The sequence below is a fragment of the Aethalodelphis obliquidens genome, unplaced genomic scaffold (assembly GCF_003676395.1).
Source record: "Aethalodelphis obliquidens isolate GAN/ISIS:26980383/991018 unplaced genomic scaffold, ASM367639v1 scaffold33, whole genome shotgun sequence".
In the NCBI taxonomy this organism is placed as follows: domain Eukaryota; kingdom Metazoa; phylum Chordata; class Mammalia; order Artiodactyla; family Delphinidae; genus Aethalodelphis; species Aethalodelphis obliquidens.
In genome coordinates this window covers 2948131-2975290 of record NW_020837977.1, presented here as the reverse complement: position 1 = coordinate 2975290, position 27160 = coordinate 2948131, and the positions used below count along the sequence as shown (strand labels likewise).

The window sequence follows — 27160 nt, the reverse complement described above, 5'->3', positions numbered from 1 at the left end:
AAAAGAAATCTGAGAATATTTGTGTGTGTTTTAAGTAATATGGGAATAATGAAAGAACATTCTGTGATTTGTTTTCATGTCTGACTTCCAAAGAAAATAACTGTCTATTGTATGATGTCTGGTCTAGGATGTTTATATGAGTTTCTTTTTAGTTTCACTGGTCTCATTCTGTCCTTGAAATGTAGATTCAGAAACCAGCCAGGGTTTATGTTGTGTTGCCCTTAGATACTGTTAGTACTGGAACTATGTCCTGGCCAATAACTGGGCTGCAGAGGAGTTTATTTCCCAGTGGTAGTACTGGAACACATTTTCTAGAAAACATATTTATGGGAAAGTCTAAATGAACAATACTGTTTTATTTGAAATACTGTTGGTTTATATCTTACATATTAATAATGGAAGTACAGATGTAGATCAACCCGTGAAAACAAAATTTGTTCAAATAGTTGTTTAAAGTGTATTTATTTTGATAAAACAAAATTAAAAACTAACTAAAGAGCCACTTCCTATAAAATCTGCAATGCCCTATGATAAGTGCCACCACTTTTGGCCACTTACACTCTATGTGTCATATTACGTTAAAAATTTGCATAGCCAGTTACCTTATTTACATTTGGTGCTTATTTTAGTGTACTCTTTGTGCTTGAACTCCGGCAGCCAAGTCACATCCACGTTTATTAACATCACAACGCTACCCGTACTCTAATGCTCATTTAATAGGGTTAAAAATGGCTTCTGCAAGACCACCTCTTCCCTTGAAGAGCTTATAGGCTGATTGAGAAGAAAGAATAGACATATTTGAAAATTTTCAAGTGAGCAAGGACACAGAGTTCTTTGTTCACGTGTATGAATAATGCCAGGGGAGCACAGAATAATGGAGAATAATTTAGGAATATTCCTAAGCGAGAGAGTTAATCAGTGGGGAAGATGAGGTTTATGTTGTTCCTGGAAGGTGATCAGGACCACAAATTGTGGCCAAGAGTGGAGGCCATTTCTCAGTTAGAAGAAGAGGAACCAACACACATGGAGTAAGTGGCAGGCTGGTTGTAGGAAACTAGAAGCAGAATAGGTTGATGAAAGCAAAGCCCTGTGGCAGAATCAGGAAGAGGAGAAACGAGCTGTTAATGATAGAAACCAGTGAACTTAAGGAGAGAGATTACCAGCATTTAACTTAGGATACATTGAAAAACTGGGGCTTTTAGGTCATCAAATGAAGCTGTTACTGAAGAGGCAATGGATTTTTTTGAGGAAAAAACACTGGCGCTGGACCTAGGTTCTCGTGTTGTCTCTACTGCTTACTGGTATGCGAAGTCTGACGGTCAGCAATCATTTTGGGCATTGCTTTTCTCATCGGTAAAATCGATGTAGGAATATAAAACCCACAGGCTGCAATGAGGTAAGAGATTTGACCCTGTTGAGCACACTCTTGGTTTTTTTCAAGCCTTTGCTTTCCATGGGTTTTGACCCCATCACTTGGTTCTTTTATTTTTCTGGTTATTTCTTCAGCATATTCTTGTTTGCTGTTCATCTCTTAAAACTTTACTTTTGGCCCCAACGGTTTTACTTTCGGCCTTCTCCCTTCCTACAGGACTTTATCTACTCCTTTGACTTTAAATACCATCCGTATATTGATGGCTCTGTAGTTGACACTCCATCCAACAGTCCTCTTTGAGCATTGTTTTCCTATTTCCTACTGCCCACTGGGTCCTCTCCATGTAATTTGACTCCCCAGTTACTTCAAGTTTAAGATTTCTAAAAAGCAAATGAGCTGCTTTTGTTCCATCCTTGCCCAGGGTCCTACTTTTCTCCCTGGATGTCATGGACATCGGCTTAGTCCTCTCTAAACAGAAGACAAACAAACAAAAAGAAAACTGGGCACATCCTCAGCTGCTGCCTTGCTCTCATTCCCCCTACCCACTTCCACGTAAAATTCACGCACAAACATAAATACACAGTTACTTGCCAGATTCTCTAGATCCTGTCTCAGAAATGTCTTTTGAATCCATGTCTTCTGTTTCATCCTAACGGATGCTCGTGGTCTTGCCCTCCTCCACCGCCCCCGTGATGGGTACCGCAGCTTCCCTTGCAATGGACTGTACCGTCTAGTCCTACTTTATTTCTACTTTAGTCCGCCTTCCTCTCTGTTACTCAGTCTGTCTTTTCCCTCAGACAAATCTCTGGTGGTCACTCAGCTGCCCAAAGCTTCTGTGAACTTCTGGCTGCTCGCAAGCTAAAGCCCACCTTGAATAACTTACAAAAGGTCTAGCCCAGTATGCCCCATAGCCTCAACTCCTTTGCGTATCTTTGAATCTGTGTTCACACTTAAAATATACACTGTTCTTAGAGATGGTGGTGTTCCTCATGCCTCTGTGCCTCTTTGCTAGTTCAGTTTCCTCTGTGCCCGGAATGCCTGTGCATCCTGTCTCCTCCTGACAAATTCAAGGGTGCGCTCAGACTCTGTCTTTCTGTAAAGCTTCCTCTGATGCGCTCATTCCCCTGCCCCACTCCTTCTGTGCTCCTAAAGGATTTTATTCAAGCCTATTTATAGTATTGAAATTTTGTTGCAATTCGATATATACGTGTCTATTTCCCTTTCCAAGACTGAATTCCTAGAAGGGTAAGGATGTACCCTGCTTATATTTATAACCCTGTGCCTGATGCAAAGAAGTACTCAGTAAATATTTGTTGACTGAACATTGCTGAGTGATAGTAAATATGTGTTGAATAAAGGGAGGGATGGAAGAATAGGTAAGATTATATATGAGATAAATATGAAAGACAGGTGAGAAAGAGGAATTAAAATAATAAAAGTTCTGGAAGGTAGGATATCACCAACACCAGAGATAGTGACATGGAAACTGGAAATACCAGAGATGAAGGAATAAATAATCCAGGATTTTTTTTTTAAATATTCATGCTATACTAAAAATCGTCCTGTAATATAGAGCTGCTGAGATAATACTCAAATGCTTTGGAATTTAAATAATAAATTAATTTAAATTAATTTAAATAATCATTAATTACATAATTAAATTAATGAGTATTTACCCCTTCTAACAAATTTTTAATAGAGCCTCTAAAACTTATTGATTGGCTAAAATCCAAAATAGCTCACTGTGATAGAAAGCGTACCTAAGTCTAGAATGTATTTTAGCAACATAAGGACACGTTACCTAAAAATGACATGTGTCATTATATCATGCTAATTATATAAGCCATTTTCCACTATTATAACTATTTCCATGTCTTTTAGAGAACTGTTTTTTAATTTTAATTTTATTTATTTTTTATACAGCAGGTTCTTATTAGTTGTCTATTTTATACATATTAGTGTATATATGTCAATCTCAGTCTCCCAGTTCATCCCACCACCACCATCCCCCCGTTGACAGATACTCTGCTGGGAGGGTTGATGGCTGTGCCTGCTTGCTCTCACTTCACATATGGTGAGACTAGGGGCAGAAACTTTGCACAGCATTTTTCCAAATGTAGAGCAAAATATATCTGGATATTTATCCTTTTGCTGGGCAACCAGAGGCTCCAAGCCAAATAGCCAGTGGTACTTGCAGTCCATGGTACATATTGATGCAAACAATGGCTTAGTTCCAGTTGTCACATATATTCTTTATATGGTCATGCTTAACACTGGAAATCCAGATATTTTTCTTCTGTGCTTCAGTGCAGCAGATAATTCCAGAAACTGGACAGGGGATAACCTAGTTTGCTGAACAGGGTGATGCTAGTCTGAGCTCTGCCCTATTTCTGACTTTCTGTAGCATGAATCCAAGCCTGAAAAAGTGATTTTTAGCTTGTGAGTTGCTCTCACAAAACAACTCTCGTAACTTCACATTTTCTGACATTATTTGCCACCAATGACATATATCCAGAATAAATGCAGAGAATGAAATGATGGCATCATAACTTATTTACCAAAGCTCAGTGTCTACACATTTCTCATCTTGCTAAAAGTGGCAGGAATTCACTATCAGGAAGGTTTTATTGCAACTCTTGATTCCTAAAACAATGATTCTTCTCTCTGTGTACTGGCACTTGTCTGGTAGCTTTCAAAAGTTAAATATTTGCATCTCTTAATGACGTACAGTATAACCCATATGCACTTAGAGGTACATGAAATATCTTTCTTGCTTCAAAGAATGTTATTCTTATTTAAAGTTTATTCTATATTTAAAATAACATTTAATTTTCTTAAAGTGTTTTTATTTTACTTCACTAATGTTGTTTACTTCACTAATGTTGTTTAGATACAATAAAGCTATGTTTTGTTTATTCCTCTACTGAATTTAAAAGTTTTCAAAACCTTAATTTGATACATAGTTGTTTGGTTTTTTGTTTGTTTGTTTTTTTAAAGACATTGACACTTTAATGTAGTTTCCTTTTTGGAAGTTCCACTGTAGATGGCAGTACCTATAGGAAGAGAGTGACATTGTAGCTCAGTTCTACTGAATTTAGTAGTGACATTGTAGCTCAGTTCTACTACCCTGGAGTTCTGGGAGATTAAGATTCCTCATTAAATGTAAGCAGCAAACCTAGGATCTTAGAAAGGCAAGAGACGACAAGCAGTTTCTTTAGGAGAGTGGAACACCCAGAGCCAGAAAAGTGTCACAAAATTTTAAAATTGTTATTGTTGCTTATTCCTTCATTCAGCAGGTATTAGGAATTTATCAAATGCCAGGCACTGTCTAGGACCCAGCAGTAAACATAACAAACATTCTTCCTTTCCTGGAATAGGTGTAAAGATCCTCATATCCCAACTCAGCAAGGGGGCCCATGTGGCTGACAGAGTGAGTGTGGAAGTAATGCAGAAAATGAGGTCAGAGCTTTATCTGAGGAGAACAGATACACATCACTGTAGTCATTTTAAAGACTCACTCTGAGTCTGAGTGACAAGCCATTTGAGCCATTTGAACAGAGGAATATCATGGTCTTACTTATACTTACTCAGAATCGATTTGGTTTGTTGAGAACAGACTTTAAAGTGGTGGGAGGTGGGGCAATGGTGTGAGCAGGGATTCAAGGCTATTGCAACAATCATTCCAGCAACTGATGGTGGCTAGGAGTGGGATGGTAGCCTTGAAGGTGAAGAGAAGTGGCATGGTGTGAATCCACACTGAAACTCCTTTGTAGTCATGACATCAATATTGATAAATTCAAGGAAGCCTTGTTGCAAGACCAGTGCAATTGACTTGGCCAGCCAGGCAGCCAATAGGCTGGGAGTTACTGCATCTGGTGCAAGGTCTAAACCCACCCAAGCCCTGGCTGCGGTTTTTGAAAACTGGTGGCAGTTTCCATTCTGGTTTAAATATCGATGGGGAACTTTCAACTTGTACTGACAGAGATTACAGAGGTTACAGAGGTTCTAGAAATCAGCAGGTTACTGATACCCATTTTGTCAACCCAATTCCAAGAGATGAGAGGAGGTGGAAGCAAACTCTGCCTCCTTGCTTCCCAGGATAAAGGTGCTTGCTGTTTCTCCACGTGGTCTGCCCTCACCTCCAGTCTATTCTCCCACCCCCCCTAAAAACAAGAGAAGGTGAGAACTTTAGCAGAACAGGTCAGTGGCCCAGTTCCTGTTCATTAAGTACCAGTTGCACCATCATGGAGTGTGTTGTTGGGATTTTATTCCATCTTGGAGGTAACACAGACAGATTTTGGATGTGGGGTGTGGCTGTACAGATATTGCCTGAGGAACTGGAAGTATTGGAGTTACCATTTTTTAAGACAGGAAAGGATGTGGATAGACCAGCTTTTGGTAGAGAAAGCTGGAGCTCAATTTTGGATAGATTAAATTTAAGATTTCCCTTAAATATCCAAGTGAATTTGTCATGTTTGCAATTAGATATATATAGTCTAATCTGGACCATACAGTTAGGATTCATCAGAATTTAGATGGTATTTAAAGGCAGTAGAAGAGATGAGATCATCAAGGGAATGAGGACAGAAAGAAGAAATGTTCAAGAAGTGAGCCCTCGACATACTTTACAGTGTAGACGTAGGGAAGGAGAGGAGCTGCAGCAAAGGGAATGGAGGACCAGGAAGAAAACCAGGGAAGCAACATGTCCTGAAAGCCAAGCGAAGAAAGGCAGAAAGGATTATCAACTCTGTTGAATGTTGCTTACAGAGATCAAGTAAAATGAGGACCCTTGAATTTTGAGATACGGAGGCCACACTGGAGGTCTGATAAAACAGTTTGGGTGGCATCATAGTGAGCCTAGGATGGTTCAAGGAAGAATGAACCACCTCCTCTGGGCCAGGTGGGCTCTGCAGCCTTAACTCTCTTCTAACCAAAAGTTTTAACTTAGTTTTAGAAGAGGTAGTTTAGTTAGGGAACATATCCCAAACTTCTAATTATGGTCAGTAGGAAAACGCAATTTCTTAGCTTAATTGTTTCTGTAGTTACCTTTACTGAATGCCTTCATTAAAAGCAAACGTGGTCATTTATAATCATTTATAATCACAATTAAGAGTGACGTTTAGTTCAAGAACATTCTTTGCTCTCGTTCAGCTTTGTTCTTTCACACACTTCTTTTAGGAATTTATACAACCACGTAACTGTACATGATTTAAAATTTAAATTCTCGTTTTTTTGATGATTTTGACTAATTGAATTAAAGTTTATGAAACTAGCATAAATCTATGCTCGTTTTATATGTTATTATGTCATATATATATATAATATATATATAACATAAAACATTTAGTTCATTGGAAGAAAATGTGAAAATTTAAGTGGTAATGACTTGTCTGGTGAAGGTATTACGGTAAGTATGCTTAATAACCCTTTCCTTATTTTTCTAAGTATTTGTTGTCTTCATAATTTCAAGAAGTTACAGAAAGGCATTTATAATTGATTAAAACAATTTGTTATTCTCATTGATAAATTTGTGATTAGAAAAACATTTAATTCAACAACTACTGATTGAGCATTTTTGTGCCAGACACTGTTTTTTGGTGCTGAAGCATACATTAGTGTGTAAAAAGTTCAACAAGCTAATGAAAATAAGCAAAGTGAGATGATAGAGAATGATAAAGGTGGAGCTAACATGTTAAACAGTTGCGGAAGACCTCTCTGAGTTAGTGGCTTTTGAGCTGAGAGCTGAATGACGAGAAGGAGTCAGCTAAACAAAGCTCCAGAGATCTAAGCAGAAGGAATACTGGGCAAAAGGTCTTTAAGTCAGGAATGAGGTAGGAGTCTTCAGGGACCACAAAGAAGGCTAGGGTGGCTGAATTTTATTTAGAAATGAGGAAAGTGTTAGAAAATGAAGTAGACATATAAGCAGGAGCGAGAATTCCTTTTGGGTCATTGGTGAAGAGAAATTTGGATTTTATTTTGAGTGAAACGGAAGGTCATTGGAAAATTCTTGGCAAGGGATTGACCCGGTCATATTTCCTGTTTCATAAAATTACTCTATGTTATGGAGAGTGAGCTGCAGGAGGGTCACAGCTGAAAGCAGAGAGATAGTTAGGAAGCCACTGGTATCTTCTGAGTGAGAGATGATAGTGACTGAGACCAGGGTGACAGTGGTAAAGATGGAGAGAAGTGGGTAGTTTCAGGGTATGTTTAGATGGTATTGCTGATAGTTTTCTGATAGCTTTAATGTGAAGGGTGAAGGATAAGGATCTTAGATTTTTACTCAAGCACGTTGGTGGATAGTTGAAGCATTCGTTGAGACAGGAGGAGAAACAGAAGGGAGAAGGTGGCCATGAAATCAGGCGTTTCTTTTTGGCCAAGCTTATCTTGCGATGCCATGTCATCCTCAGTTGAGTTTAATGGTCAGTGGAGAGGTGGGACTTGAGATAAAAATGTGGAAATCATGTAGATGCTATTAGGGACCATCTTAACTGACTGAACAAAACCATCTGAGAAGATTTTTATGGACGGAGGTTGAATGCCTTGAATTGAGCCCTGGCCCAGCAACATATGGAGGTTGAGCAGAAAGGAGAAGCTAGCAAAGGAAGCTGAGAACAAGTGGTCAGTGAGGTTGGGGGAAAAGACAGGCTACCCTGGTGTCCCAGAAGCCAGGAGAAGAGAGTTCAACAGCTTCCATACTGCTGAGGAGTGAAGTAAGAGGAAGAAAAGTCAACAATGGTTTTGTGGACACGGAGGCTGCCGGTGACTTTGATAAGAGTCATTTCAGGGGTGGAGTATGACCCGAAGTCTCACTGAAGTGGGAGGAAGAGAACGAAAGGTGGGGAAGTTGAGAAGGAACTAAGTAACTCCTCAAGATACCGTTGCTGTGAAGATCTGAGAAATGGAACTAGCTAGCGCTACACGGGTATATGGCAGTGCTCTTGGTTTTGTTCTTTAAAGAGCATGCTTGTAAGTTGATGGAAATGCACAAGTTGAGAAAGCACTTGACATGGAAGGGAGAAAATATAACTCCAAAGTCAGTTCATTTATTTTGACAGGAAAGGCTGAGGTTGTAGGTGCACAAGCAGGTCGTTTGGTGTATTTCATGGAAAAAGAATTTTCATGTGGGTGCTTCTGTCTTTCCCAGTGAAGTATGTAGCAAGATCGTCAGCTGAGATTGAGAAGGCAGGAATGGAGGGGTGTGAGGATAGGATATTATGAAATGGTAATTTTGGAGTTACTATCTAAAGATCTCTGTGGAGTCAAACGTATGAGATGTTTGGAAGCACTTTAAGTTCATTTGGTTCACCATGCTTTAGGTTACAAAATCTAATAGATAGGGAAGAGGTTTACTAGGGTATGTGTTACTAGAGTATGTAGTAGTAAAGTATTTCCAGAAAGCAGGAAGATTTAAAGTAATGATTTCTCTGGTTTGCCGTAGGTCACCCCACTCTTTCCAGCCACGTCATGTGGTGTCACTTGCTTGACCTCTGAAGACATTTGACTAGGCAGCTCCTGGAGATGTGAAAGACATTAAAGGCATGTTAGCCCGGGTGGGGGGAGGGCGGTGGATTTTTTAAGTATTCAGATAGTACATTATACAGATCAAGTACAGATACAGATATAGACCAAATAATGTGTTTGAGGTTCAAATTGCAGAGTGAGGTTAAATACACATAGTTGGATGGGAACTCTAAAAATTAAATTATGGGAATGACCCAAATATGTGACTTGGATTAGTGGGTCATTAAACTCACCAAATGTAAGAACCTGGAACTATGATCCAGTGAAGCTTACTTTTTTTTTTTTCTTTTAACTAGTTAGCAGAATCAATGAGGTGCAATTAAGTCAACTGCTTAGATATAACTTATTGGGAAAAAGGCAACAGATTTTCTCTAGTAGAAACTCATTATCCTAAAGGCAATATATGAATATGGATACAATCTACTTAATAGTCTATATTAAATGCTTTATATTTTGTTTTTAATCAAAGAAAAATTTGAAGTCAAACGTCAGGAAATTGAGTAGCAAGTGTTTTTCATGGGAAAGCAGCTAGGTATGATTTGGGGAATAGAAAGAAGGGGTGCTTTAGTCTAGTGCCACTCAAACTTTACTGTGCATACGAATTCCCTGGAACCTTGTTAACATACAGATTTTGATTCAGTAGGTCTGGGTGGGCCCCAGTATTCTGCATTCCTAACCAGCTCCCAGGTGAAGAGGCAGCTGCTGTCTGGGATTGGAACTTTGAGTAGAAAGCTTTAGGCTCTCCGGAGAAAGCGAGGTCTAAATTAAGACAAGTTGACGCGAGGATCCAGATTCTTTCTTTTTCATCTCAACTCTCACATTCACCTTCTCCTTTTTATAGCAACTCTAGCTATTAGTGCAGGAAAATAGAAACTCCTTTTCACTCCCTTTCATGAAGTGCTTAGAAACCACAAAGATAAAGAAGCTTGAACAGTAAGAGTCCCCAAGACTCAACGTTTAAATCAGCTTGGAGGAGGGGTAGAAAATGACCCCAAGACTCAATGTTTAAATCAGCTTGGAGGAGGGGTAGAAAATGACCCCAAGACTCAATGTTTAAATCAGCTTGGAGGAGGGGTAGAAAATGAAATGTCAAATTTAGCTGATGGCACAGTTCTGCAGGATGGTGGAAAGTGAAGTGCAGTCAGTGACAGGAGAGACTCTAAAGGCCATATGAGTGAGAAGGAAGTAGAATTCCAAAGCGAGCAAGAAAGGAGGTGGCAGTGTGGGGCTGGGAAGGGTCAGCTAGATCAGTTAATGAGCTATTAGATAAGACCCAAGAATGAGCATGGGAGTTACTCTCTATAACTCTCCCCTTTGCGTTATTGTTGCAACTCAAACAGTACAAAGTAAGCAAACAGTACAAAGTAACCATCTAAACAGGGGAATAAAATATAAAACTATATCTTATGTTTGCTGAAGACATGGCAAATCCAAATCTGAAATACTGAAAGATTGACTGATATGCTCAAAAGAAGCTACAGTGAGATCAGATGTTGTCCAGAGGCAGGAAACCAAAGAGATAAAAAAGGTGGGGGGGGAGGGAGACTTTTGAGTGAAGATGGAATAAAAGCATCAGAACTCCTGTCTAGAAAGAAAGGGCTGAGAGAAGAGCTTTGTGAACTGAATTCCGTGAACATAGTGAATACATCTAAACAAATAAAAAGCGGTGCTATTTCACAGGAACATCTGTACTGTTATTCCATATACCTTGGATTTTTTTATGCTGTAGGAATCTTGCCAAGCCCTGTTGCTTTTGCAGATGTTAGAATGACTTATGTGCATCTCGTTTTCTCTCTAGTGAATTTCTGCTCTTCCTTCAAGACTCACCTCTAAAGACGAATCTGCTCTTGTCTAAACCCTCCTGTACGGAGTTAGGTGCACTTCACCCCAGTTCCCTGGCTTCCACAGCGTTTCCTACCTGCCTTTGCCTCTGTTATTTACATCCTTGTCTCTTTCTCTAGCCTTACTTTCCTTTGTGGGAAGGAACTGTGCTTTCGTAATTTTTGCATTTCCCTGGCTGAGAGGCTGACACATGCTCTAAGCTCAGTTTATGCTAGTTGAAAGGGAAAAAATGGAATGAATGAATGAAAAAATAAAAAGATGATTGGATTTTCAACAGTGATTCTAAAATGGGCAGAATGAAAGAGGATTTGATTTGTTTTGACAAGAAAATACTATTAGAAAGTTGCAAAAGCATTCATTTCAAAGTGTTTATGTTTTATTTTTAAGTACATTAGCTTTTTGGTTAGGGTAAAATCATTCTAATAAGTATGACAAGTGGCTAAATTAGCATTGGATTTTAGTGACTTTTCAGAGTTATATTGGGTTATGGACACCGCTGTCTCATGAAGTGAGGATGCCCAGACCCTTCAGCAAGTAGGGATAGAGTCTTCCAGGAGATACAATGATCAGAATGCCCCATGGCTTTTGCTGGAGAACTGTTTTCAAAATGTAAATCAAAGTGTGATAAGAAGTACAAATGAATATATTTTAAACTGTATATAAATCTAAAAGTATTTCAGAGTAAAGCAGTAACCAGGAAAGTCTTCTTAGAAGAGGTACATTTTGAAATAGTGTTTGGAAGACGTTATAGTCAACGTGTGGTAGGGGCCGTGGTTGAGGGCATTGGATGATGAGAACCTTAACTGATAAGATGTTGATATGAGAATATGTGTACAGTTGATTCAAAGAAGAGGGCATGGCAGTCATGATCTGTGAGAACAGCTGAAAAGATGAAAATAATCTTGCTCTATCAAGTGCGACTCATGGCAGACTTGAGCAACATAGCCCTATACATTTTCCTTCTCTGCATACCTATGAAGAAGCATTTTATTTGACATAATGGTATTAGTTTGACTTTTGTAAGTTATACAGTTATTACAAAGGATTTCCAAACTTTGATTTTATTAACACTTTTTAAACTATTCCTCTGTGTGTGTGTGTGTGTGTACACTAAACTAAACCTAAACTACACAGGTACTTACTTGGAGGCTTCAGTGGAAATACCATCCTGGAAATTTAATGGGAACAAAGGTCCTGACTTATAGAGTTGATTATCAATAGATTCAAAGCAAAGCCAGGCATAACTTACTCTAAACTTCGTTTTATAACTAACAGTGTGTTAAATTTGAATTCTAAGAAATTTACTTTTTCACTGGAAATTAGGTGACAGTGATTATCTTTTTTTAATCATTCAAAATTTGGGATTTAAATTTCTTCCTTAGTTTCGTGAATATTAACAATGTGCCATAAAAAGATTACGTGAATCACAGCAAATGAAGCAGATTCTTAGAGGAACAGAGGAATAAGAGAACATTTATTAAGATATATTAGGTATCAGGTAATATGTTAGGCAGCTTACTAATACACATTCTGTGAGATGTTTTTATTCTCAGATATTATTTCTCATTAGGAAAACAAATGCCACAATAACAAGGATTTAACAGGAAAAAATTAATGAAGGCTCTGTATGCAGAGTTGTGGGCAGGGCTTAGGCGAGCCACAAGGATGGGGGACACCCAGGCATGAATCGTGGTACCACAGCCTGGCGAGGACCAGGGCCTGATAGTAGGGGTGTATGAAAGGACACAGGCGCCATCACTGTGAGGCAGAGTACTCAGGGGATGAGTGGGGTTGAAGAGGGGGTAATACATACTTAAATTCACCTCTCACCCTCTTACTTCCTGTCCATGTCTTCTACTGGCCAAATTCAACTAGAACCCAGGAGCCAAGAGCGCCTGAAGTAACTCAGGTTGTAGAGTTGAGTGTTTTGGAACATAGAGTATGGCAGCAAGTGGCTGAGAGTGACTATGTGGGAAAAAATGAAGAATATTTAACACAATATTCTTTCTCAAATTTTCAAATAAAGACTTTGGTAAACCGTATTTTTTTTACATCATCTTCTTAGTCATTGTTTAGTTGTTGAAGACAAATGTATAGGCAAGTTCCTAAGGGACACCTAAACGTCTGATTGACCATGCTATGGTTACTAAACCAGCTTTGAGTTTCCTAGCAGCCAAGGAAAACAGGAGACCATATGGTTTACATAGCTCTCAGTGACTGTTTGGAAGCATAATAATTTATCGTTCTTGAAGCAGGAATTAGTGAAAACTTAACACAGAATTCCCAATATAGGAACAATGAGCAACTTACTATAGCAGTTTCATTAAAAGTATGTAAACATATGCATTTAAATGTTTCTTATATTAGCCTTTGGTTTAAGTTGAAGTAATGGTGTTAAATTTTAGGTTTCGGTTTCTATTTGTCCAAAAACTTTATCTTTTACTAATTTTTCCAAAAAGAAGTTTTCATTCGTTAACCCATCTCTTTTTTCTTTTTGAAAATTAAAAAGACATCCCCAAGTACAATAAATAAAAGCAATTAATATTTTATTTACTTGCAAAACTTGTTACTTTCAGTTTGCTATTTAAATATATGAACTGATACATGCAGAGTGATTTATTATGAAAGTTTATCTTTCCTAGCATGCATATTTTAGGCTTGACTTTTAGATTAATCATATATCTATCTAAATTTATGAGCTATAAATAAACTAAAACATAGGTCCTCATTTTTATAAATTGGCTCAATATTTGTAGATGAAGACTTAAATAACTGATAGGTGGTACTGTACTTTCTCAAGTTTCCTTTGAGGTCTCCTTAAACATTCAGAATATAGTCTTGCAGATTAACTACTTCTCTCCTAAATGACAACAAAAATAATGAAAGCATTATAGTGTTGAATTTATCGCAAAGTCAATACAAAGATAGATATATATGACCTTTACAAAAATAATCCGAGTTCAGCTTTTCAAGAATTACCTTTTGTTTAGCCTAGGTACATCATGAACACCCTTTCACCCGAGTTTATATCACACATGTATGTTTGACGCAGGGAATTTAGGTTCCTGTATCTCTGATCCAAGATATTGCCCAGGACAGGCCAGCTGAGGCTAGAGATAATCGATGAGTACATATTGGCAACATATTATATGCCAAGTATATTAGGTGACATTAGGAAAACACAGAAAAAGTATGAGACAGTTTTTGATTTAAAATTCTAGTTTGAGAATTAAGACCGAAAGTAGTAGAAACAGATCTAGGAGAACATACAGTAATTGGTAAATTATATGTTTAAGAAGGTTCAGAGAAGGGTGAGATAAATGGAGTATGTATTGTGGTTGGAATGACTTCCAAGAGGAGAGTGATTGTGAACAGGACTTTGGTGAAAGGATAAGGTTTAAGTAACTAAGGAGGCGGGGAAAGAAAGAACAGTCCTGTAGGGGAAGATTTCTGATGGATTCAATGGCCGAGAAATATGAACAGACAGGTACTAGAATCTTGCTTCTTGAAGTATTCAGTGTATGGTTCTGGCACCAGTGTTAGAAATGTCATAACTTTTTGATTTCTCTCCTGACCTACCAAGTCAGAATCAGATCTTCTGATGATTTACCAGCACTTTAACGTTCCAGAGAGCCAGCAGTAGAGGACCCATGTTGAGGAGTGGGTTATAAGTGAGGTAGGTAAGTTATCGCCAGACTTGAGAGGGCCTTGGCAGGGAGATGAGAGATGAATCAGCAGATATTCTGTAGAAATGTAAGGATTTTGTTGAATTAATGTCTAGGCTGCCTCACAAAGACAATCTGCCCTACACCATGCATTTGGTCTATCTGTATAATATTGAAACAATGGGTTTAATTAAAATGATCTTGTCAGTTTATCCACACATTAAATTTTCATTCCAAAAATTATTTTAATTTTAGTAAAAGGAAGTGGCAATTCCCTAAATTATCTTTTTAAAGACTTTTAAGGCTTTGTTTTGAAGTAGATTTTAAGTAAAACTCTGCTGCATCTGCCTCGCATCTCTGTAATTTACAGGAGACCCTAATATGTGCATTGCCCTGAGGTAATGCTGCTGCTTTCTCAGTACCTGGCAAAGCCTCTATGTCCTGAAACACAGGTGTTCCCTTTGAAATCTGAGCCTCGTGCATTTTCCCTGTAACTACAGTCTTTTCAAAGGAGGTGAAGCACAGAAGTTAAACACCTGAGGTAATATCTGAGTTGTAAGGAATGTGCTACTACTGTTTTCCGTAGTGCTTTTTATACCAGATGACTTTGTCACAGAAACCTCATATACTCTTTCAGCGTAGATTGAATGATTGATTAATTGATTTCATTGACGTCTATTTCTTTGTTATAGTTCTGATAATTCCACCATCGGGGAGAAAAGAAGGTGGCTAAGATTTTATAATGAGGCATTATTTTTGGAATTTGAAGTTTTGTGAACCGTCAAATGTGTTACTTCCATAGAAAAACAAATTCTTTCCTGGAGATCAAGTTATTGCTATTGAGAGGATAACACTGACAGCTTATTCCATAAGATTTTGGGATTGCACTTTCTGGTTTAAGTAGGAAAACAACAGTGATTTGGGAGGGATTTATGTTGTGACATATGATGGATATTTACAAACCTGTTTTTCCAGAAGGTATGACAGGACAAGAATTATCTTTCTTTCTTTTTTTTTTTTTTTTTGTGGTACGCGGGCCTCTAGCTGTTGTGGCCTCTCCCGTTGCAGAGCACAGGCTCCGGACACGCAGGCTCAGCGGCCATGGCTCACGGGCCCAGCCGCTCCGCGGCATGTGGGATCTTCCCGGACCCGGGCACGAACCCGTGTCCCCTGCATTGGCAGGCGGACTCTAAGAATTATCTTTTAAAGGTTGTGTTTGAAAGAGATAGCTCTATATGTCTTTGATTTTCTTTAACTGCTTCTATATTCATGAGCTGGTTGAAAAATCCTGGTGTTCCTTTTAGCTGTGTAGAAAAATTACGTGTGGAAGTCTGTGCCTTATTTCAAAGATTTTACCATTTGGTTTTCAGGACTAAGCTGAAGAGAGACCCATTTTGAACTTCTTACTGAGAATGTCTTCTTGTCGTATTCAATTATGTTGAAGTTTTACTGGGAAGTTTTATGGAAGGTTTTCAGTTGTATTTCTCTGTTTTGGACAATATTAAAACTTTCTCCAGTAGAGGTGATTCGGAAACAGTTCTCCTCTAGACTCATAATTAGAAGATTTGAAACCTTCTTGGCTTCGCAGTCTTGAAAATCACAAATCAACTTTTTCTTCTTAGCTAAGAAATAGCCTCTATTGTCATCAGAAATATTATTTTATGTTTGAAAGTTTTCATGGGATTCTACAAGCAATACAGGGCACTCTAGAAGAGACTATAAGTACAAAATAATAGAATTTTAAAGCTAAGAGGAATTGAAGAGACTTACTCCAGCTTACTAATGTCAGAGACAAGGAAACAGAAGCCAAGCTTGACATAATCAAAGAGATAAATTTGAAAGTACACAATTTAAATGGGAAAGAAGACTCTTCCAGGGTGTATCATGTATTTTAATTAACCTTAGTTTGAATAATTGGAACAAGTGCAAGCTTAGTTTTATCTCTGTCTATATAAAAAAAGGAAAGAAACACTTATCATTAATGACCTTGCTCGCACATGTCTAGAAGAAATAGCCCTAAGGAAAGAGTATTTTCAATACTCAAAGGTATTTTCAATAAATGGAAAGCTGGAATGGTATCATTACTTCTGACAGCCAGTGACTGCTCAGAACTGAGGTAGACTTAGAGACATGAGGGTGGTTTTCTGTATGCATATGTATATGTCTAAAAAGACAAATCTTTGTGGGATTCATTTTCACATTTTATTGCAAATGCTTATATAGTTTTTTAAAAATAATTTCATTGTTATTTATTGTTTTTAGTAGGAAGGTAAGACCAGAGCTTTCAGCCTAGATCTGGATTTCCAGTGTAACTGCATTTTCAACACCACTGTGCTTTGATGTTATTACTTTGCCAGAGAGCAATGCATATTTTAAAAGTCCATATTAAATTGCAAATTGTGTCATGGACTGGTGTTAATTGCCATTAATTAAGATACCTAATAGTAAGATAGTCAAAGACCTTTTTTTTTTTTTGCCTTTATCTTGGAAATCCAGTAAAGCTGTATCAATTCTGCAAAAAGTTATAACGAATTAAAACATTATTTCTAGAGAATGGTAGAAAATCTTGCAATCCTATTTCTCCCTGCTTAGAATGACACTGAACAGTTATTAAATTATGTGAGAGTTTCCAGGCAGGAGATTATTTCTCTGTGCATTTAAAGGTATCAGATCATGCTGGTCAATTTCCTGTTAAAATTTCTTTGTTTACTCATATATTTTTTCATTGCTGAACTTAACTATATAAAATAAACTACTTCACAGCTTCAGTGTCACCTAGCGTATTTCCTTTGGTAGACTAACTCTCATGATACCTTCACCAAGAAGTGCTTATCAATACCTTTGTGGATAAAGGGATTTCCATTATCTCCATCCCTACCTCTGATCTTTGAGGATTTATGTATGAAGAGTCTAATTACACAAATTTGCATCAAGCAGATAGTATCACAAAACTTTACTTCATGTGCTTTAATGCAATCTAAAATAAAAATAATTAAAAAGTTCAGATTAATGTTTGACATATTTGAAAAAGAGTCTACTGTTCACTTTAGTTTTGTATACTAATATTTTTGAAGCCTCAGTTTTAAGAAAATGGTCTTCAGACAAATTCATAGTGACTAATTAACATTGGCTTTCAACTCTTGTTTAATGTACTACAATAATAATTATGACGCTATAAAGAGTCAGTGATTTCCAGGACATGAATTTTAGAATTATGTAAATCTGGAAAGAGCTATACATTTACAATAATCAAAGAATATATTTGAAAATACTTAATCCTTTGTAAGAGAGAAGCTATTCTCAATATCAAAGAGAAAGAGTCATATTACTAATGACTGTTTTTGCCTAATGTATAGGGATACAACTTCTGGTAAGCTAGCAATATTAACCCTATTAAAAACTACAATCCTGAGTGATTTGCAACTGTCATTGTTATTATAATAGGATAACAAGTATTCTGATAGGAATATGAATTGTTTATGCCCACCATATTTCACAAACGATAGCAGTCAATGGAATTTTCTGTACATGTCTAGCTGCATAATTTTTGATTTTTACAAACAGTATTTTAGTGCTGAAACGACTATATGCTTCTAGGTTTACTTTTGAAAGTCCTTTGTCAGGGTTTAAGGAAAACGATAGGGCCACTATGGTGAACTGGTTGAAAAATGTCACTGGAGACAAAGTATGTTAATAGTATTCTAAATGTTTCTTTTAGTAATAAAACTTCAGTTAAAGACTTTACTATGTTCTCTGAAGGAACAGCTTACTTATGTAGATGGAAAATAGAGTGGTTTTTATTTCTGCACACCTCAAGTACCCATTCTATAAAGAAATGGTAATTTTAAGTGTGGCTTGGCTTTAAATTAGTCCTGGGTGAATAGTTCAGAGAGAAAAAATGAAGCCGGTTAGGCCATCTTGACTTAATTTGCAATCTAGAATTTAAATAGAAATGTATAGAGAGTAACCTGCATTTAAATGGGATGGGTATGAATTATTGCCAGTCTTAAAACATTATGTTGTAGCATAAAAATATACATTCCATGCTGTTGTCATGTTAAATGATGGTATTTCTTACAGGACAGCTATATTTTCAGTGATTTGTTTAAAAAGAATGTCCTTGATTTGTATTATTGAACTTGCCCTAAACACCAATGCTTGATTAGATTTTTCAAGTAATTACTTTTAAAATTGTCACTAACTAATATTTATTAAATATTGATAGCAAATTTTAGTTGCATGCCCTCTGCCTCAGTTCTTATATTAAAATAATGTATGTCCCTATTTTAATATTATAATAGTTAATTTTGTATGCTCCACCCCCCCATTTTTAATGGATTAAATAGAAGACAAGTTATGCTATAAAACAACTTATCCATAATATATACTCAACAATTGATAACTCAGAGGGACCTGAGTTATCGTCTATCTCAACTGACACATTTTACAAATAAGAAAACATAGCTTAAAGCATTTTAATGATATGTCTTAGATTTTTTTTCCAGTTTCTACACAACAGATATATAAACAAACTTTGGAAATACAGCATATTTGTGAATTTGGAAATGGTTGTATATCTTCTCTAAAAACGATCCATCTTTAATTTCGTAAGAAAAACTGACATCTAAGGTTGTAGAATTGTGTGTAAAACAAGACTAAATTGACCTTGAATAAGGGTCTTAAGGACTCCCTTGGTGGGGTTTCTTGCTCTGGGTCTCTCACTTGTTTGCAGTGACCTGGACGTGCAAACTCACAGATCTCTTGACTGGGCTAGGAAAACTCAGACAGTGGGAACTCCTCTTGCATCTCTGTCTGTCTCTGTGTGGTCTCTCCATCTTATTTTTTTCAGCTACCTATTTAGGGTAGCTGAACTCCTAATTTGTGGACTCAGGTCTTTTAAGATGTGTGTCTTTAAAAGAGAAAGAATCAGATAGAGTCTGTATTTCCTAACCTAGCTTGGGAAGTCTCACAGCGCCATTCTGTTTGTTGGAAGGGAATCACTATCTAGCTTAAATTGAAGTGAAGGGGAGGGAATTCAACTCTACCCTTTGTGGGAAGAGTGTTTTAAAACCATCCCAGTGGTTTCAAGGCTTTTTTTTTTTTTTTTCATCTAGGAACGTTTACGTTTTTCTTCTGGTTCCCGGCTGCTCTTTGACTATGAGATTGCTGTGTTGCTAGATTAGAAACCTATGGATAAGTATAGTTTCACTATGCTTATGACTAAAGTATTATATGAGAACCTGATTTCCAAGATTGAAAACAAAAATTTGATTGTCTCTTAAGGACAGCTTACTTTCCAGGGAACTCTACTTTGGAACATGTTTGCTTTTGAGAGATGACCATCTCTCCAACCTTCTGAAAACAAAAGGAAATCAGCATCTTACTCATTTTCTGGGACTTCAGCCAAATTCTTTGTTTCTTACCTAATTTGTCTGGGGATATAATGACAGCAAGTTGAATTATGCCTTTGCATATTACATAATACGTAATTATAAAAATTAGGTCTAACTTAAGTAATGAATTTAATTAATAGTATGCTTGTATTTGGCGAATAAAGTGCTTGCCTGATAAATACTTACTGATGTCTGTATCACAAAATCAGTCATCTTGAACATTTGATATTAATTCAAAGTGAAATTCAAGTTTTTACGAAAACCGGATACTTTTGCTGCTGTTAATTTTTTAGTGGCATGTAAATACACTTTTTTTGTGTGTGTTTTTGCTAGGTAATAAAGATGCATTATAACGAAAATATACTTACCCTAATTTTGTATACATTTTACTTTTTGGCTTTGAAAGCATGATTTTATGTATTTCAGATCCACAAGTGAATGAGGAGGAATGTTTAATATGAAAAGATTATATGAAGAGTGAAGAAACTTCCCTTCCCCACACATACTTTCTTTTTGGTGCTTCTTTCTAGTGTCTTGTCCATTTGGCCTATAGTCATGATTAGGTTTCTTCCATCCTTAAAAATCAAAGAAAGTAAAATTCTCTCTAGAGCCTGGCATCAAATCTTTTTTGGCTTCTGCCCATCTTTCTTCTTCGTCTCTAAAGTATTAACAAAGTAAGTCCCACTTGCCTTCTCCACTTTCTCTTTCCAGTCACTTATTAACCTTCTGTGCTGTGATTTTCTGCCTAGGACAGATCTGAAATTGCTCTTAACAATGAATTAGCACCTAGCAGACCTCATCTTCCTTGACTTCTCTGTAACATTTGACCTTAATTGCCCACTGTCTTCTCCTGGACTCTCTTGTCCTGTCACTTTTATAATTTAATCCTCTTTCAGTTTTCTCTTAACCGTTCTGATTCCATTTTCCCTAGTTCATCTTACTAACTCATTGTTTTTTTCTCCCCTTCAATTTTGATAACCCCAGACTTTTCTTTTCATTTCTTTTCTCATTCTGTATCATCTTCCTGAAGAAATTGATCTCTGAGTGAATAACTTCAAAATCCATATCTTCAGAGTGTATTTCTTTCCCCAGAACCCCAGTCATCTATTTCCACTTTCTACTTGACATATATACTGCATGTATCACAGACACCTCACACATCATCCTTGAAATATGCATTGAAGTGAATAGACATACACTTCTATTACAACAATCTATTTCTCTTTCTGTTTTTCTTTCTCACAGTTTGGTAACCTCATCAGTCTTCACCCTTTTTTTTTTTTCCCCCTCACCACCTTCCTTCAGTCATCCGTCAACTTCTACGAATTTAAATTCCTAAACATTATTTCAGACTGTCTGCTTTTCTCCAGTCTCACTGCTATCACCTTAGGTTGTGTCCTCATTTTCTAGTTCCAGGACTATTTTTCTACCCTCTTAACATGCCCAGAATCCTGTAATTGTGCCAATATTGAGTCCAGTTCTATCCAGCTCTTTGTTTTTACCACCACACTCACTATACTGCCTGATTTTCAAATTAACAAATTGAATATTAAACCCAGGACGTATGAAATTATTTCAGTAATAATTTTATAATTTTAAATATCACTTTATAAATTATTTAAAAAATATGAATTAATATTATTGAATTTTGTACACAAAAGTGCATTTATATTTTATAGGATACAGATTCAATAACCATTCATGTATTGAGCAAATGTTTATTAACCACCTTGCCATATGGCAGACACAGATAATAGGCCGAAGGTACCAGCGTGAGTTAACTAACTGCCCCCAAGCAACTCACAGTCCCATGAAAGAGACATGTAGACGAATACTAACACTGCTGTGGAATAGCTGCTAAACAAAGGAGCATAACAAAGCTTTAAGAGCCCAAAGTAGGGAATAGCTTACTTCTAAGAGAACTGAAAATGTGTCAAGAATGTATTACATAAAGCTGTATTGTGAAGTAAGAGTTAGAGCCTGTTTGACAAATAATTGGGAGAAGGAAGTCTTAGGCAGAGGAAACGATGCCAGCAAAAGCAAGGAATAACATGTTTTATGACAGGGAACAGTATACAGAGATTTGTTGGATGCGGTTAGAGGAATCACTTAAGCGTATTTGTGTCCACTTAGGTAATTCTAATCACTTGTAGAGCAGATTGGAGGGATGAGAGGTGGATGAAAAGAGATTAATTAGGAGGCTAGTGCAAAAATCTATATGAGAGATGGAGAGAACCCAGACTAAGATGCTGACTTTGCTAAGAAGAAGGGAGAAAACATAAGAACTGAGTAACACTATATTCTAAAGAAATATCCAAACTGTATATATACATTACCTGTTCGTGTCTGTATTTTGTTTTTGTTTTGAATTGTAGACATGGGATGTAGAACTGGAAAGATCTGCAGAATCCTGGGCTGAAACTTGTTTGTGGGAACATGGACCTGCAAGCATGCTTCCATCAATTGGACAGAATTTGGGAGCACATTGGGGAAGGTAGCTTAAAATACAACTTCTTGTTTCTGAAAACATAAGAACTTGAAATGAAGTACTTACTAATTCATCATTGTAAGTTTTCAAAGGCTTAGTGCCTAAAAGGAAAACAAGCAGTCACACCAAGACAAATAAAAAATAAATATCCTGCCAGAATGATCAGTAGTATTTTAAACTTATTTTTGTTTCAAGTAATTGATATATTAGTGATGTAAAGTGCAAAAGTATTTAATATTAATAAGTTACCCAAAACTGCCTCTCTACCCAACTTCATCAATCTTTTTGGCAATATTTGGTTTTATATTTTCTCCAGCCTTACTTGATTTTTGTGGTTATTTTCTTTCAAATAGATATAGACCCCCAACATTTCATGTACAAGCATGGTATGATGAAGTCAAAGACTTTAGCTACCCATATGAACATGAGTGCAACCCGTATTGTCCATTCAGATGTTCTGGTCCTGTATGTACTCATTATACACAGGTATGTTTTGGGTATGTTACACTTTATTCCTTTAATTTGAGTTCGTGTAAACTAACGAAGTTTTTTTGTGTGTGTGTGTGGGAGAACTTAGGATACTGAACATTTGCCTTCCTTATGTCATTTATATGGTTATTAAAAATATATTAATATTGATTTATGTAGAACAAGCTTATAAATTTTTATAAACAAGAATAATTATCGAAAAAAGTGCAGACATTTCCTTAAAAATATTATTTCAATGATTTTACATATAAAATACTTTAATATGACCCCAGTAAATGCAAAAGGGAAGAAATTTACCATCTTCAAATTCAGATGTCAATTTTTTTATTTTCAAAAAATAAAAATATGGTTTTATTTACCATGACATTCAATATTCACATGTGTGCAGCATTTATCATGTTTTTAAATTTTCAGTGTTTGGATTGGGTATTGGACATGTTCTAAAACTTCTAAATCAAACAACAAATGGCAGATTTGACTAGATAAAGCTCACTACAGATCTGAGTTTCTAGAATTTCTATGACTGATTATTAGTGACTATAAAGCAAATGGTTCTGTATGCCTTTGCATGGGACAAGATTAAGATCAGTATTGGACTCCCTGATAGCCAGTGGCACAGTGAAAATGTCACATTGTATAAGAAATTTGAACACCTAAACTCTTGCTCCAGTACTTTCTGCTTTAAGATGAGAAATTCTGTTCATTTGGTAGGTAAGTTTCTTCACAGGAAAATTAATACGGCATTTAGGACTGTGAGGATGTAACATTTGAATTATTTAGTAATAAATAAGATGTTTATGTCTTATATCTGGATAGAGTTATATACCTGTGTATCTCTTTTTTTTAAAAGTTAAATTAAGTATTTCCCCAAGTCTCAGGAAAAATATTGTTTCTGACATTGCCTCATTTCATTTTGAATAGTAACTGTTGGTTGTCCAGTTTACTTTTATGCATTTTCTCTCAGATATGTTGCTGTCTTACTTCATCTCAGCCTACTTTTTCTAAGCCTTGCTTTTCTCTAATGTAGGTGGTGTGGGCAACAAGTAGCAGAATAGGCTGTGCCATTAATTTGTGCCATAACATGAACATCTGGGGGCAGATATGGCCCAAAGCTGTCTACTTGGTGTGCAATTATTCCCCAAAGTAAGTAAACAGAACACTACTTGCATATGTAAGTATTTCTTAACAACATAAAAATAACTTCATATTTTTTGATTTTTTTCCTTATTTTCAGTGTGTATTATTGAGTAAACTGCATTGTTTTAACTGAGTTTATGTCATATGGCAACAATTATGGTTGCCTGATGTGTAAAATTGGTGCTTAAAAGGAATATGAAAATTGAAAATATAATCTTTGTAAAGATAGGAATCATATTTTTAGGGCTTCAGTTTTATTTATTGCACTACTATATTGTGTAAATGTTTAATAATTTTGATTTATTAGAGATGAGAAACTATAGACTGAGAAATGTATTTTCACCTATGTAAAGACCCTTCAAATAATTACATTGAAAATATTGTACAACTGAACTTAGGGTCAAATCTACATCTAAAATCTGTTTTTATTAAAACAGATGGGATATAGATGAATATTCCATAGCAGAGGTTAGTGTTTTGCAGAAGTTTGGTTTTTCAGTTTTTAGCAATATACATAACACATTATTTAGAATATTTTCAAAAGAATGAGGTAGCAGTGTATGTTTAAACTTAGTAATGAGATATCACTTCCCATCTGTCAGAATGGCTATCATTAAAAAGAACACAAATAACAAATGTTAGTGACGATGTAGAGAAAAGGGAACCCTTGTCCGCTGTTGGTGGGAATGTAAATTAGTGCAGCCACTGTAGAAAAACAGTATGGAAGTTTCTCAAAAAACTAAAAATAGACCACCTCTTAATGGAGTGTATTATCTTTTGAAGGGGAAACTGGTGGGGCCACGCCCCCTACAAACATGGCCGGCCCTGTTCTGCTTGCCCACCTAGTTTTGGAGGAGGCTGTAGAGAAAATCTGTGCTACAAAGGTATGTGATATTGTGTTGTAATATTCAGTTTGATTTATATTTTCATCCAACTTCTGCATTAATTTGTGTTTGAAAGCCCAAAGCACATTTAATTATTACATGAAAAGTTTCTAGAACTCTATTTCAAATATTTAGAAGTCATTTAAAATATTTTTTTAAAATTTATAATATTAATAAGTCTATTATACCAACATGTATTTAAAGGAAAGTTTCATGATTATTCCAGATAACCACTTAATTCTACTTTGAAATTATCCCAGAGTGAGAAGTATATTTTCATTCTTAAAAGCCATCTTGATATAGTGTTGACTAGAATTATTTCCATAAATGTCATGATTTCTGAAGAATTAAGCAGTTTAACACAATTTATTTTAAGCACTTTAAGAGTTTTTGCCTAAATACCTATCCATGAATCTTACTGAACCATGCCCAATGAATTATACTAATTCTCTGCTTCTTACTGCAGAGTATACAATTTGTCATGCCAAAATAACAACAACAACAACAAAATATATATATAATAGTATTATAAAACTGTTGTAAAAAATACTGTCTCAAATGTACTGGATGTCCTCAAAAATAAATATAAATATGATGTCCTTTTTATAACCCATGAAGATAAAACTTACCTGACAAAGCTTTGTGAAAGTCATGCTTTTTATTGGGCATCCAAGTGAACATTTTTACACTCTTGTACTACTTTGTTCTTAATGATGACTAAATGAAGAATAATGCAGACCAGGTGTATTTGAAAATATGTGTAAATGCAGCCACTTTTCAGTACTTATAAAGAGATATCTTTTTTCCTTAATGATTGAGTGCTCACTAGCTATAATAAGTAGACAAGAAGTAAGCATATAGTTCACTGTGTAATATGAGCCATTTTTAATTCCTGAAAGCTTTTTTCATTGTGCCTGAGTCTGTTTTCCATCCCCCAAACCTCCAACCTGCTTGCTCCATTGCCAATGACCACAGTGTCTTACTAAAGCTGACTTTCCTCTGAATTCATACTTCCTTTTTCTAGACATACATGCAAATAACCACATTTCCAAAATGTGCCCCTGTCAAGCCCTTAATACAAGCCAACCTGGAAAAAATATTAAATTCAAAGTTTACATATTTTCCATTGTTAAGTTTAAATTTCTGCACATTGAATTTCCTTCTGCAGTAGAAACCTTTCCATGGAAACTGATATTGTGGTAAATAGCACAATTCTCCTTTCAGGAGAATTTTAAATGTGATCCTTTGGAGAATTTTAAGTGTTATCCTCCTGAAAATATGATTTCGTTTGAGAAAACAAATTCAAATTCACTAAGCCTGACTTCATTAGATCACTGTGTAGACCTCATGATGTCATTATGAAAGGTAATCACTGATACCACTTTAAAATATAAGTAAAGTTTAGAAATGATTCCATTTAATGTTAGCATAAATGAGTCAAGGGCTCAAAGGTTTATGCATCTGTTTTATTTATTCCAATGCAGTATGTAAGATCACCACCTTAAGCCAAAACTTGTGCCAATATACAGTACTGATTTTTCTAGTAGCTTTCAGTGTTAAACAGGCATATAAAGGTGTATCATGGGTAATTTGTGCACATTTAAGATGGATTCATATTTCCTAAATCCATTCTCTCTAACAGAAGGATCAGATAGCTATTACCCTCCTCAAGAAGAAGAAACAAATGAAATTGAACGGCAGCAATCACAAGTCCATGACACCCACATCCGGACAATAGCAGATGATAGTAACAGAAACGAAGTCATAAGCACACAGCAAATGTGTAAGATCTCCGCATTATTTATATTTTAAAGTTTACATTGCTGGCATATTCAACTATATTTTATTAATCTGAACATTTTTAGAATGGCAAAAACTTGGCGTTAGACTGTATGGGATGAATTAGAGCAGCTGTTGCATCATCTAAATTATTATTATTTTCTAAATTTTAGCTCAAATTGTTTCTTGCGAAATAAGATTAAGAGACCAGTGCAAAGGCACAACCTGCAATAGGTAATATTTATTATTACTCTCAAAATTAACTGGCAAGATATAAAAAATATTTTCATTCTATATGGACATTCAGAGAAGCTAAATTTTGTTCCCCATTTCTTTTATTTAGATATGAATGCCCTGCTGGCTGTTTGGATAGTAAAGCTAAAGTTATTGGCAGTGTACATTATGAAATGGTAGGTATTATAAATGTCATTATTTGAGGATAGGATCCTTTCATATAATATTTTGATTTTTTAATGGGAAAAATAACAATTTATATATGTATAGCTATTTTGCTCAGAATTGTTTAAAGTCATACGTAGTAACAAGTTGTATCCTATGCAGAATTCTTATCATTTTAACATCCTTTTATC

General features: G+C 36.0%; 1 protein-coding gene across 2 annotated transcripts in view; it reads left to right on the top strand.

The window, feature by feature from the left end:
• CRISPLD1 (cysteine rich secretory protein LCCL domain containing 1) overlaps positions 1-27160 on the top strand; it is a 42574-nt gene that overhangs the window by 2300 nt on the left and 13114 nt on the right. The window contains exons 2-8 of one of the 2 annotated variants that reach the window (XM_027127860.1): positions 22169-22287; positions 22635-22767; positions 23798-23913; positions 24691-24791; positions 26434-26574; positions 26744-26804; positions 26914-26980. In XM_027127860.1, coding sequence (XP_026983661.1) covers positions 22169-22287; positions 22635-22767; positions 23798-23913; positions 24691-24791; positions 26434-26574; positions 26744-26804; positions 26914-26980 — 738 coding nt within the window. Of the gene's footprint in view, positions 1-22168; positions 22288-22634; positions 22768-23797; positions 23914-24690; positions 24792-26433; positions 26575-26743; positions 26805-26913; positions 26981-27160 lie in introns of those variants that run through there. The other variant, XM_027127861.1, reaches the window with a different exon arrangement.